Source organism: Vigna radiata, chromosome 1 (assembly GCF_000741045.1).
Source record: "Vigna radiata var. radiata cultivar VC1973A chromosome 1, Vradiata_ver6, whole genome shotgun sequence".
NCBI classification, from domain to species: Eukaryota; Viridiplantae; Streptophyta; class Magnoliopsida; order Fabales; family Fabaceae; genus Vigna; species Vigna radiata.
Genome location: NC_028351.1, coordinates 5,302,319 through 5,317,458, shown reverse-complemented (window position 1 = coordinate 5,317,458; position 15,140 = coordinate 5,302,319). Strand labels below are relative to the sequence as shown.

At 30.4% G+C, this 15,140-nt stretch overlaps 2 protein-coding genes across 2 annotated transcripts; both read right to left on the bottom strand.

The window, feature by feature from the left end:
- Positions 1 to 967: 967 nt before the first annotated feature.
- On the bottom strand, positions 968 to 4,695 carry LOC106763952 (sodium transporter HKT1). The gene is made up of 3 exons (XM_014648141.2): positions 3,478 to 4,695; positions 1,389 to 1,598; positions 968 to 1,306 (listed from the first exon to the last, which is right to left on the bottom strand). Exons 1-3 carry the CDS (start codon positions 4,623 to 4,625, stop codon positions 1,108 to 1,110), a joined length of 1,557 nt encoding a protein of 518 aa, XP_014503627.1. The 5' UTR covers positions 4,626 to 4,695; the 3' UTR covers positions 968 to 1,107.
- Positions 4,696 to 9,650: 4,955 nt separating this feature from the next.
- Positions 9,651 to 11,992, bottom strand: LOC106756241 (sodium transporter HKT1-like). Its single transcript, XM_014638583.2, has 3 exons — positions 10,647 to 11,992; positions 9,932 to 10,141; positions 9,651 to 9,849 (listed from the first exon to the last, which is right to left on the bottom strand). Exons 1-3 carry the CDS (start codon positions 11,759 to 11,761, stop codon positions 9,651 to 9,653), a joined length of 1,524 nt encoding a protein of 507 aa, XP_014494069.1. The 5' UTR covers positions 11,762 to 11,992.
- Between the last annotated feature and the right edge of the window lie 3,148 nt (positions 11,993 to 15,140).

Here is a 15,140-nt window from a genome sequence, read left to right as displayed (position 1 = left end):
ATTTTTTTCAATTAGGGCTAGAGTAGGGATGACAGAAAAATGTTGGAGTGAAAGCAATGAAAGAGAAAGGTTGAGAGGAATGAGAGAGGTGAATAAAGGATTAGGGGTTTCTTTTTTTATTTTTTTAATTATGAGAATGAAAATTATTAAAATACCCTTAACCTTAAAACTTAAAATTCATGATATAAGAGTATTTTGTCTACTGAAACCCGGTACACATTGCTAAAATGTACCAACTGAAAAACAGGCGTACGCCTGACAAGGTTTCTTGGGAATGTAACAATGAAATGTCCATCTAATACTTGCTTTTATTTTTTCATAAAATTGCGATGAGTTATATAAAATTAAATGTAATGAGTTTTGATTATTTGGATATATACTGATTTTGAAGAGAGTGTGAGATTATTTTGTGCATCTGATACCTCCAATCATAACAACGGCTGACCTTGTTAGGAAACAAAAACATATATATCTTTTAGATCATTGCATAAAGGAATTAACAAAAAAAAATAAAGATAAAGGACAAAAATAAGTGGATCTTCAACATTGTTTCAAAAACATGAAAAGACAATTTGATGAAAAGAAAAGCATTTTATATTTTGTAATTAAATATAAATAATTTACTTTCCACCAATGATGAAATTACAATCATCGATTAAGTATAATGTCTGCTAAAAATCAGTCGATTAAAGTGTTGTTCAAGATTCATCAGGGATTAAAAAAACATTACATATTTAATTTAATTTTTACCTATATCATCTAAATATGAAATATAGTGAAGATTTTAATTTTAGCGATGGATTTATTAATTGATGTTAATCTTATTTGTCATTGTACGGAAAAGAATGATGGAAGCACTGAGGTGATCGAAATGACCTATGGTGATTGAGTCCTTATCTATAGTGGAGTCGTTGGTGAGGTGGACGACAGCGAAAGAGACAACCACGTACACAATGCAATGGAGTCATTACTCATTCAAAACAACTATATCATCTTCTGTTGCTTTCGGATGGACCAAAGTTGTAACTATCTTTTAGTATAGCCATAACATCGTAGGTTTTTGCGAATAAACATGGTTAGAAAATGGTGTTGATATGGTTGCAGTGTCTAAGAGAGGATCCAGGCTTTGCCACCTTTCATGTTGAACTTCTTGAGCCTGCCAAAGAACATGACCAATATAAGGACGAACTTTCCTTTGTTACTCCATCTTCCAGAAAATCCAACCCATGAATCTTTGCATGTACCATCTCCTTTCAATTTCCTTGCGCAGCTGTATCCCATGGAGAACCCTACGTTCCCATAAGCACTGCAAACATACATGTTTTGTGAGAAAATGATTGATTCAACGTAAGATATTGCAGAAAGAGAGAAAATTTAAAGTTCCTTGCCTTATGACTTCGAGGGTGATGCTGAGCACGTTAAAGTTGAGTGGATCTTCTTTCAAGCTTTTGCTCTCTGTCATGCAAACCAGAATGATGAAAATGGCTAAGTAAGAGAGCTGAGAAAATACAAGACACTCCACTGCGCTTTTTCTTTTTCTCTTGGCGTCATCTTCCTCCTTTCTTACAGGTAAAAATGTAGTATATGGCGGAAGGTACCTGTTAGATCCATCAATACAATCATATCAGACTCTCTCCATTCAATCTTTAACACCTGTCATGTTCTCTCTTTACTTATGCTTGCTTGATTCTTCATACTTTTACCAGATTATTATCAGCTAAGTCTTTTGAATCTTTTAATAAAGATATATATCCGAATAACTACTTATTTTTCCAAAATATTTATGAACTTCTTACTGCTTAATTCTCACATAGTTCTAATACTGTAATAATGCATATACGTGTTTTGCGGTGAATCATATCTGAGAGCTGCTTTTTCTGAGAAATCAAATCAAAACTGATATTCCAGTTCCATAGTGGGAGTGGGAGTACAGAATATACGCAAGCACTCACTGATTGAAATTTACGTTTCATAACAGGCAAGAGAAGAATAACTACATATAACTTGATTTGTAAATTCGTCAACAACTTGTAATGCAATCAATGAATTAGAGGAATATTTGATCAAAAGAAGCATATGAATGTTCATTTGACAAAGGTAGAGGAGATGATAATCATTATGTGATTTAAGACTAAAAGAAATTATTATTTCTTATCTTCTTAGCCTATTCATTGTGGTGAGGGATTCCAAATGATTATTATTCTTTCTTTCATCCTTAACAAGCATATGCCACACCACACTGATAGGATAGACCACTATCAAAAGTCAAACCTTTCATTATATACTACAAACTAACACAAATAAGTATGAAGGTATACAAAAAAGTTTGTCTTCAACCTAATTTAGTTTTACTAACTAATTGCAATCAATTTAAATATGATTTCTTAGAAATAACTTTTCCAAAACCATATTTTTTTAATTATATATAAATCCAAAATTAAAAATATAAAAAAAGAATCTGATCCTTAATTATGTTTCAATTAGATTTTAATAATATATAATATCCAAGATATAATATTCTTTACTTCCATTACATGCTATTTCATATGGTGGAAAGTTCTAGCATCACAAAATTTTGTTGCACGTCCATCATGCAATGTAATTGATGCCAACTAGGACTATGCTAAATGCATTACGAATATAAACTCATGACTATTAGGATAGAATAAAAAAATATTTTTATCCAAAATTAATATTTACATGTTTATGTGTGTAAAATATGCGACACCAAACACAGTCACCAAAATGTAACATCTTGTCTTCCTTGTTTCTTTTCGAAATTCTTAAATAAAAATAAATATCTATGAGCGATAGTGTTTTGTAAATGTTTCCTTAGTTAGAGAGACAGGTGAATTATTTTTTAAAATATAGTAATATTGTTTTTGTTTTTGTTTTTGAGATGAATAAAATTTAAACGTGTGAAAATGTGAATTGAACGAATTTTTTTTATATTAAAAAGTCATTGGTAGTCAATGACATTTTTCATGCATGGGAATACATGAGAGTGGAAAATAAATATAAAAAAAAATAAGTATCCAATAGAAAGAAAAAAAAGTGTTATTTTTCCTTCACACGTGTTGTAATATATATATTGTCGTTTTTGAGATGAATATTGTTTAATGGAATGGAAAACGATATTTTAACACCATTTTTTGACACCATTTTGACACTGCACACGTGTCAAAATGTGATTGGACGATTTCAAATTAAAAAAGTTGAAACAGGGGTATATTTGGAAAAGAAAAACCAAAGTTTGTTTTTTTAATTTGAAATCGTCCAATCACATTTTGACACATGTGCAGTATTAAAATAGTGTGAAAAAATGATGTTAAAATATTAGGCACATAATTGGTGGATGGCACTACCTAAAATAAAAGAGTTATTAGAAAAGTATGCAAAGGAAAGGGATGATAATATAGAGAAAGCAAGCACATAATTAGGCATGGCATGGTTGGACGATGATCCTTAGGGACTTACATCATGATAACGAAGACCACCAATATGGCTGAAGACAGGGAAGAGAGATCGAACACGGATTCACCAGCGTGTCTCGCATTTGTAACTTGGAACAATGATCCCACCAATTTCTCATAAAAATTCAAACCCTCCATAGTTTTCGTTTTCCATTCCATCGACCAAAACATCACAAACTGTATAACATTCAAACACAAAACAGTAGCAACCAAGTAGCAACAACGAAGACCAGAGAGCATATGATCGTATCCAATGTCTTTGAAATTGTTCAGCAGGTGTGAGAATTCCTCTCTTCTGCTCACCTTTCTTAGACCCATAATCACCACCCTCAAACATGGAGGGTAAAGGGTGTTACCTAGAAATACGTGTGGGAGTATAAGGAGGAGAAGCCCCGAATTCTTCTTGAAAACCATCATGTTCTCGTTGGTGGGGACAAAACCACAGCTGGCAAAAGTGGAAACTATGGTGAACAGAGAAAATGTTGCAATCTTAATGTCTTTGTTTTTCAGTATTTGTGTTGCACTGGGTACCAAGGTCATGTACAAAGACACCAAACTGAAGCCGACCAATTGAACAACCACAAAGTAACCTAAAACTACAAAAGTCAGATAAGTAAGACAGTTATACTTAAGTCTATAACTGTCGTTACTAGGTTTTTGGTCTTCGGGTTGAGAGTGAGGAATAGATATTAAACCAAGCTCCACATGGTTGTCATGAACTGGGGGCTTCTCTGCTGAGGGTGAAAAGGGATTGGTGCTATCTCTGTTTTTGACAGACTGGGTGAGTTTATACCTGGCAAATAGAAGGTCAAGCATGGAAGTGAAAACTTCCCCGCCGACAAACATGAGAAAGGTGAGGAGAATGAGCTGAGAATTGGAGAAAACCTCCATTTCAACTGCCACCATGCTAGAAACAGTGGAAGCAGAAACAGAGGTGTAAAAGAGGTCAAAGTCGTTTGGTCTAACGGGGGTTCTTGGGTTTGAGTTTTTGAGAGCAAGGTAACCAAGCAGAGAAAGTATCCCAAAATAACAGAGTTGAATAAAGAAGGGGTGGACATGGAAGGCTAGAAAACGGAGCAGGAATCTGAGTTTGGGTGGGAAAAACCTCCCAAGACGATGATGTTTCTGAGTGAAGTTGGCAAAGTTCGCCATCGTTGTATTTAATTAAAGTAGGAGCAAGAAGATATGTTGGTGCTGAGATACGTCCAGTGGAAGCGATTTATAAAGCAATGAAACATCTCTTCTTGTGGCTCTCTTTGCCTAACTGTAACCATGTAAAAGGTTGTGCAAACAATAACAACCATAAACATGCATCAATATTCATTAGTATATCGGAAAAGGAAAATCATATTTTAACACCATTTTTTGACACCATTTTGACATTGCACACATGTCAAAATGTGGTTGGACGATTTCAAATTAAAAAAATAAACTTTGGTTTTTCTCTTCCAAATATACTCCTGTCTCAACTTTTTTAATTTGAAATCGTCCAATCACATTTTAACACGTATGCAGTGTCAAAAAATAGTGTTAAAATATTATTTTTATTGGAAAACTTTACATTCCCTCCTTAAATTTTTTCCAATACCTAAGAAAAAGTAATATTTCACTTTATCTTTTAATATTAAAGCATTATTTTATTACTAAATGAATGTTAAGTGATATATATATATATATATATATATATATATATATATATATATATATATATATATATATATATATAACTGCTATCAAACAAAATTTTAAGATTAAAATTCGGTTAGGACAAGTAAAGTTGAAATTCCCGTCAAAAATGAAACCCGATCTAAAATTGATCAAATTATGTTAGAAAAGTCATAAATAAAACTAAGTCAAGTTAATTTCAAACAAAATTATTCAATCAAAGTCTATTCTAATTGAAAATCAAATAAATTCGTTTAAAATGATTATAGTCAAAATTTGGTCGAATCACTTTAAACTATAATTTGACTAAGTCTGTATAAAAAATCGACTGAATTCGGTAAGTCAACTCTGATAAAAATCCATTGAGTTGAATCTATCACAATTTAGTCTAATTAGTCATAGTCAACCTAAACTAAACACTAATTTTATAAACTCTCAAATAAACAAAAAATATAAAATAAATTAATTTTAAGTTAATGAGTAATTAATTAGACTATAACTTTAGAGATTTAATTCAATTTTTTAATTCAAAAGTGTAATTAATTAATAATTCCGTGTAATTCATTTAGTTCAATACAATGCATTTAATCAATAATTCAGTATAATTCAATTAATTTTCTCATCTCTAAATACAAACATTATTTCACAAGTAAATTTATAATAATATTTACATGTTCCATTTTCCATAATGTAACATTGACAAAGGTGTTATTTATTTATAGGCAAAAATAGGAATTTAAGGATTCCATATATATTTTTTTGGGGGAAGGATAGTTGTTTTAATTGTGATATCATTAAATTTAACCTGGGGGAAGCTGATGAGTTTTGGTCAACTTTACCACTAATTAATCCCATTGCCTAATTTATAGGGTAAAGTGATTGAATTGGTATTTTTACTTTCAATGTGTGCATTAATAAAATTTGGACTTTCAAAATTGTGTTTAACTGAAGTAGGGAAGGACCAGCTTTGTTTTTCATCTTCAAAAGGGTGTTAAAGGTTATTTATTAAAAGACAAAACATATTTTAACCACATAAATATTTTATATTTATTTGATATTATTATGTTTTTTTTTAATTTTTTATAATTATTTTATTTTTATAACATATGATTTTATTATTACTCTTATTAAAATTATAGTCACTATGAAATGTGACATTTGATTTGAATTGTGGTTAATTTATGTCCACAAATAAAATTACAGTTTTAGTAAGCATGAAAATGAAATTATATATGATTCCCCGAACGTGATAAAAATCAAAGAGCAATTCCATTATGCAGTTTCCCACTTACTTTATGCACCTTCCACTTTCAGCATCAAATTCCACTAAATAATGCATTTCTGATGTATGCTAATTTTCATCACTATATTCTGTTCAAAAATACTCTTTTAACCATTTTTTTAATACTCTATATAATACGAATCCATTTCAAATATACAAAATCAATAAAATAATAATATATAATTTATTGTAAAAGAGTTGTTAACCTACTTTATTTTATTACTGATTATGTTTTCATAAAATTGTTTTTTACATGTGCTCTATTATTTTCTAATAAATAAGTTATTTTTACTTTATATGTTTATTTTATTTTGTTTTTTCAAAAATCTCACATCTCTTCAGTTTATAATATATAATTTTATTTTATAAATAAATTTTGTAAAGTTAAATTAAATTTAAAATCTTATAAATTAAAGTCTATCGTTATGATGCTTTCATAGGTTTCTTTCTTTTTTATGAAGGAAATCACCGTCGAGAGATGTTTCTTTTGCACGGATATATGCCATCCTATTATATCAAATTTCTTCATTGGACCATTCTATGAATTTTATATTTAGATTTAAAATTGTTTTTTTTCGTTTGTTGTAATTTTTTTTGAAACAGCTTATTTTACTTTCGGATAATAATATTTAGACAATATTTTTTTAACAACATTTAAACATTGATTATGTGTTAATCTGTGATTGGTCAAAAATTATTTCACAATAATGTTTATGATTATTATTATTAATTGTGGAGTAATTTTTAACCAATCACATATTGACACGTAAGCTTTATATATATAAATACTAGTGAAGGTTCTACCAGAATACATATTTTGATTGTAGAGATTTTATGTGTCTACTCTCATTTCATGTCAGTTGAAAATTAATGTGAATTATTGTAAAATTTTGTCAAGTATAAGTGATATTGATTAAATATTTGTACTATTGAACTATAAAAAAAAAGTGAATATTCTTTAATGAGATAAAGACATATCTTTGATAAGAAAATGAGATTACATGCATCATATAAACATAATTCCAGTATTGTAATTATAAAATGTAGATATAGATCGAAGTTGGATTAATTCAATATGTATAAGTGATGATTATGTGTATAATATAATGTCAATATAGAGTAGAATCCTTTATTAAAGTTGTTGTATATGAAAATATATTTACCCATACAAAGACTTTATTGTATATTAGTTTAATTAACTTTAAAGTTAAGATTGATAAATTTGAAGATAATAAATGAATGAATTGATGAAAGCTTCATAAAATTGGTTAAGTGTGGAAAGAAATGCTTCAAAAAGAAAATATACTAGCTACCAATAGAAATTATGAAACAAATGACATAATTTATCTAATGGGTACAAAATATAAAAAGGTACATTCATATGTTAACAATTGCCTTTTATGTAAAAAGAATTTCAAGAGTTAACACCTTCTAAGTATTCCTTTCTCGTTTCCATTTTTTATATACTTATACAACCTCTTTTTTCATTTTTTATACATACTTATAACACTTTCTAGGAACAACATTCAATTATATTTGGGAATTAGATGAATTTTCTTAATAATGTAAGCCTAATTTCACCCATACTCTCACACCTATAGAATCTATAACTACCTGAAAAAAGAAGATCGTTTCAAAATCTTTGTTTTTTGTCAGTTTATATAAAACAAAGCACCTTGAAAGGATAACATATATAATAACTTCTCATATTTGTGCATTGTGCATTATAGACACTAGCTAGAAACATTTCCAACAATGTATTTTTTTAATCTATATGAGTTTTTGTAAATGTGTAATAACTATCGTGGCTGCCGTCACATTTTACATGTATTGTTGCTTAGGACGTGTCATAAACTTTAATATGTCTATTCTCGCTTCTCTCGTTCTTTGTACCTTTGAGTAGTTGCAATTTTTATAATGTTTTTGTATATAAAGTTTTCCTTCATTGATATGTTAATATATTATGTTACTTAGCTTTACAAATAGGGATAACCCATGTTCATAAATTCTTAAATAAATTTTCTCAAGAAAATAGGTTCTTATTTTTTTTACATCTAAGTTTATATACTACAAAGAATTTAAGCAAAAATTACATTAATAGTTAAGTGTCATAGTATCACCTTCTTAGGTGTGAGAGATAGTGAAATTGGACTTAAATGTATTTACATGAATGCTTGATGTGAGAGATAGTGAAATGAGACTTAAAATTGTGTAATTTGGGAATATGACACAAAAAATTTACTTCAAGGAAAAGTAAAGTTCTTTTTCATACACGAAGAAAAAAAAACTAAAGAAATGTTATTATTCTTTTTTATTCTTAAGAATAGTTTATTTTGCTTTTAGGTTTAAGGTCTATGATTGCTAAAAGAATGTTGTATTTTGAATAAAGATAAGAAATAAACTGGTATTTGTGGATATTTTTTATTCGTCCACTATGTCTAATTCTACCAATATGAAATAAAATAGTTTATATATTTCTGTGTTTTTGATTTAAGAATTGTAAGTTGTATTATTTGTTCTTTTAGAAAGACTTTGACTCGAAAACCACAAATTATTCAAAGATATATATATATATATATATATATATATATATATATATATATATATATATATATATATTTAATTCTTTGTCTTATACATAACATTCACATAAGAATAGAAATTACATAAGAGTGATAATGATTAACGTGTCACCATACCATAAAATTTAAATGGTGAATGTTGATTTAGATTTCTATAAAAAGTTTCTCTGACAACTTAAACATAAAAAAAGGATTTTTTTTTTCCTTCAAAGATGTAAACATACAAGAAAAAGTTATTTAGAGAAATCAACTTATGTTTCGATTACGTATTAATTAAATCAAGAAAATATTAAAATATGGATGGATCTGATAGAGAGTTTGGACATGACACTTGGAGACCACATAAAAAAATTGGACAATGATATTTTGACAACACTTTTTGACAACTTTTTTTATAACGGGACATGTGTCATCATTTTATTGGTCTATTTGAATTTATGTTTAAAAAATATTTAAAACGGACCAATCACAAACTGCCACGTATGCGTTGTCAAAAAATTATTAAAAAAGTATTGTTAAAAGAAGTTTTTCCTAAAAAATTTTCACTTTCGGATGGACCAAAGTTGTAACTAGGTTTTAGTATAGACATATACATAGGTTCTTGCGAACAAACATGGTTAGAAAATGGTGTTGATATGATTGCAGTGTCTAAGAGAGATGCCACGCTTTGCCACCTTTCATGTTGAACTTCTTGAGCCTGCCAAAGAACATGACCAATATAAGGACGAACTTTCCTTTGTTACTCCATCTTCCAGAAAATCCAACCCATGAATCTTTGCATGTACCATCTCCTTTCAATTTCCTTGCGCAGCTGTATCCCATGGAGAACCCTACGTTCCCATAAGCACTGCAAACATACATGTTTTGTGAGAAAATGATTGATTCAACGTAAGATATTGCAGAAAGAGAGAAAATTTAAAGTTCCTTGCCTTATGACTTCGAGGGTGATGCTGAGCACGTTAAAGTTGAGTGGATCTTCTTTCAAGCTTTTGCTCTCTGTCATGCAAACCAGAATGATGAAAATGGCTAAGTAAGAGAGCTGAGAAAATACAAGACACTCCACTGCGCTTTTTCTTTTTCTCTTGGCGTCATCTTCCTCCTTTCTTACAGGTAAAAATGTAGTATATGGCGGAAGGTACCTGTTAGATCCATCCATCAATACACTCATATCAGACTCTCTCCATTCAATCTTTAACACCTGTCATCTTCTATCTTATGCTTACTTGATTCCTCATACTTATCCTAAGCAGAGTATTTAACAATGAATTATTCGTCTGAATAATACTATTAAACAATTCCTGATTCATTAGACTAGGAATTAATATAGATTGTATACAGTAACATGCCTCTACGACTACGATGTCAATGCCTATATATAAAGTATTATAACATACAACTCGAACAAATAGAAAAACCCCAAACACACACAATTTCACTATCAATCAATCCTTTATTATATATAAATATTTAAGATCAATATTAAGAAAACAATTTACTATATATTAAAAATATAACTGATGGTGTCAAAATGTTTATAATTGTATATTATATACTTTGAAAAGGTTTGATTTGCCTATATTTAAGTTTTGAAAATAGTTTTGTCCTTGATGATGATCTTAATTAGTAGAGATTTTAGTGGCTTACATCATCACAATGAAGAGTACTAATATGGCTGAAGAGATGGAAGAGAGATCAAAAACAGATTCACCGGCGTGTCTGGAGTTTGAAACTTGAAACAATGACGCTATCACTTTCTCATACAAATTCAGACCCTCCATGATTTCGGAGTTCCATTCAACGGACCAAAACATCACAAACTGTATAACGTTCAAACCAAACACTGTACCAACCAGGAGACAACAATGATAAACAGAGAGCAAATGTCTATAGCCGAGGTTGTTGGAATTTTTCAGCAACTGTGAGAATTCCTCTTTTCTGGTAACTTTTTCCAAAACCATTAGCACAAGTGTCAGACACGGTGGATATAGGGCGTTACCGAGAAAAACATGTGGGAGAAGAAGGAGGAGAAGACCCGAATTCTTCTTGAAAACCATCATGTTCTCGTTGGTGGGGACAAAGCCACAACTGGCAAAGGTGGAAACGACGGTAAACAAAGAAAATGTTACAACGTTAATGTCTTTCTTTCGCAGTACTTGTCTTGCACTCGCTACTACTGTCATATACAAAGACACCAAACTAAATCCAACAAACTGAACCACAACAAAGTAACCTAACACCACGTAAGTCAGATAACGAAGACAGTTATACTTAAGTCTAACGGATGCAACATTATCAGACAGTGTCCGGTTTTGTGATTTTGGGTGAGGAATAGAAACTAAGCCAAGCTCAATATGAGTGGCATTGGTCGGGGACTCATCTGAGGGTGAAGAAGGATTGATGCTACGTAATTTGTTTTGGATGAGTTTATTCCTAGCAAGTAGAAGATCGAGTATGGAAGTGAAAACTTCCCCACCAAGAAACATGAGGAGGGTGAGGAGAATAAGTTGAGAATTGGAGAAAAGCTCCATTTCTAGGGCTACCATGCTAGAAGTTGTGGAAGCAGAAACTGAGGTGTAGAAGAGGTTCAAGTCATTAGGGCTAGAAGGGGTCCTTGGCTTTGAAACCTTGAGACCGAGAAAACCTAAGACAGAAAGTACGAGGAAATAGCAAAGGTGTAAGAAGAAAGGATGGAAATGCAACGGTAGAAAACGAAGGGTGCGTGGGAAAAGAGTAGAAAAAAAGAAGAGGGTGTTGTTCATGATTGTACTTGAAAAGTACAAGACAAGTACGCCTAATATCTTAGTTTGGTGTGGATAATTATCGTCAACATGGAAGCCATTATATAGCAGGAGAATTTAGAGCATGTTAAGGTTGTTCAAAAGAAGGAGAAAGAACATGCTTAATCATTCAGTTACAATAATGTTTCAGACACGATCGAACGTCATATTCATACAAAAAGGAGTGGGTGGCGCCGGTACATAGATATAAAAAACGACACTCATTGCTCCTATTAAAATCGCTTTTATTGACTTCTCCCAATCATCACTCCCTATAATACAACTTAGCACATTATACCAAAATTATATTATTTAACAAACTGTTGAAATGTTAGCATTTATATAAATGTAAGAACGCATATACTGATTATTAGCATTATATATAATTCATATAGAATCCACGTATACCATTGGTTATTAGTAATTAATTTTGTGCACAAATTCTACATTCATTCGATTGCAAATTTTATAAGCGGTATAATGAGAAACTTAATGAATATTATATTCATTTGACGTGGGTGATGTCTCCATTTTAATAGTATTCTAAGATATATGGGTTGAATTGAAAAAAAAAGGGTAATTTGTTGTTGTGCTAAACCAACACTAATCGCCTAACACCAACTCTTAGTTTGTCATTCTCTCTTTTACAACCATGCGATTGTTACTTCATGGACTAAACCAAATGAAATAAAGCATGTAATATTAATTTATGAATATTGTGAATAGACAATTAATGAAAGGTTGATGAACAATGAACATGGGAGGAAGAAAAATAATATAATCCAATATGAATACCAACTATTTTGTTTTATAGTATTAGAAAATAAATTATATCTCGATATTATTGAGAGAATATATTCTTATTACTATAGGTGATTTGTAATAATAATGTTACATTATTATAGAATAATTACAATAATAATGTACATTATTATAGAATATTTATAGGGATAAAATAGTAGAATTATAGATTATCTCTCTTGTATATATTTCTCATATTTTATTCAAAATTAACTTTTCCCTATTTTCTTTCTTTACATGGTATTAGAGCAGGTTTTCTGATCCTTTTCTACTTTGTCTTTATTGACGCCGGTGGCGGCGGCCATCGGCGGCCCCCTAAAAGTCTCTTTTTCAACCTGTGCTTTTATACTTCAATGGGCAATCTCTGGTTTTTGTCTCGCATCTGTCCGGTGTTGTCATCTGGCCACCGTCTTCAGCCACTATTGCCGGCCACCGTTGCCGACCACTTTCGCGGCCATCGTCTCCGCCACTTGTGCCACCGATGCACCAACACCTAGTCCTACCTCTACTGCTTCCGCTATCTTCTTCTCTATTCTGAAGGCCTCCCTTATGTTCAGGGTAGTTAAGTCCCTTGAAGTTTTGTTGCTACTCAGGGCAGTGAAGTCCCTGAAGGTTTGTTGTTGTTTGCCTCTGGAGGACAATTGTTTCCTAAAGGTCTCCCATATGTTCAAGGCAGTTAAGTCCCTTGAAGGTTTGTTACTGTTTAGGGTGATTAAGTCCCTACAGGTTTGTGGCTGTTAGCCTTTTAATTACAGCCGCTATAGGGTAGTGTAGTCCCTACAGGTCTGTTGTTGTTTGCCTCTGGAGGACAGATGTTTCCTGAAGGCTTGTTGTTGTTTAGGGCAGTTAAGTCCCTTGAAGTTTTATTGTTGTTTAATTAAGGTGATTAAGTCCCTACAGGTTTGTGGCTATTAGCCTTTTAATTCCAGCCGCTGCAGGATAGTGTAGTCCCTGCAGGTCTGTTGATGTTTGCCCCTGCAGTTTGTTGCTACAGACCCTTCATTAGTTCTTGCAATTTTTTGTTCATAAATAGTGGCGAACAGCGAAAATGACGCCGCGCCGATGACACTTTTGAAGACAGATTACATATTTCAAATTGAGTTTATGTATTCCAAGCTTTGTCCATACAATCTGTATGCTCCAGCTTGAGGGGGAGTGTTAGAAAATAAATCATATCTCGATATTATTGAGAGAATATATTGTTATTATTATAGGTGATTTGCAGTAATATAAGGTTACATTATTATAGAATAATTACAATAATAATGTTACATTATTATAGAATATTTATAGAGATAAAATAATAGAATTATAAATTCTCTCTTGTATATATTTCTCATATTTTATTCAAAATTAACAAGACATTTTTTTTCCTATTTTATTTCTTTACATATAGAGATCTGAAAATCTCTTTGGTGGTTAAAGCCATGGTCAAAGTGACGAGAGATGACATTTAAGCAAAGAAGAGAGATAGGGAGAGAAGATAAAGACGAATTCATGTCGACAAAAATAGTCATCAACGTAGGTCATAGTGGCGACCTCTTAGTGAGGTGGTTACACGAAGGGCCGATCGGAGAAAAGAGAAATAACAATTGAAGTCAGTATAGTTCTACAACTAGAATTTCAAAAGTTGGAAGGTTTGTGCTTATAAATAATAAAAAATAAAAAAAAAAACTTTCCAATTATAATTAGAATTAATATAATTTTTTTATTTATTACAAAAGCGTCATTGTGTTTACTTTCTATTTCAATTATAATTACAACTATATAGAAAGTATCATCTTATTTACAATTATATCACTCTATCAGTTTTTATATCTAATGGATTATAATCAATATAAAAAGTTAAGCATTTTGTACACCAATAAGTATAGAATGATTTCAATACTGTAGAAGAGAAAATAAAAAATTGTTTAAATAAGATTTGTTCAACTTAGGCAAACCTAAAAGGAAAGAATAAAATATATTTCTTATGCTATCTAATATACTATTCAACACTTAAAATTAATAATCATATATTTTCATATGATAATAAAAATAAAAATATTATAAAGAAATGGAAAATTAATTAAACTTGGTGAATATAAAATAAATGAAACAATTGACAGAGAAGAAGAATTGTCCAACAAAAGCAAAGTTATTCAGAATGAAATAAAGGATTAAAGAAAATAAGTTTTGTAAGTTAAGCAATAAACTAAAGAATTTTTTAATCATTTAAAAGAATATATGAGAAGATAAATATGTACCAAATTTTAAAAGTTAAAGTATTACTCTTCCCTTACATGTCTCAGTGTTACCACCATTAACTTCCAATCTCCTAAGATAAGTTAAAATATTTAGTCAATTACCTATTTCATTAGTTTCTTTTGGAATATATTGTTGAATAATTGAATAATAATAATTGTATTGAGAACAATAAATGAAACATAAATCTAATCTACATAAAAGAGAATTATATAAATAAATAAATAAATAAGCATATGGATCTCTGAACATATACAAACTAAAACAGATGAAAACTAGCAAAGGTGATTATTAAATATAAATACTTAATAACTAT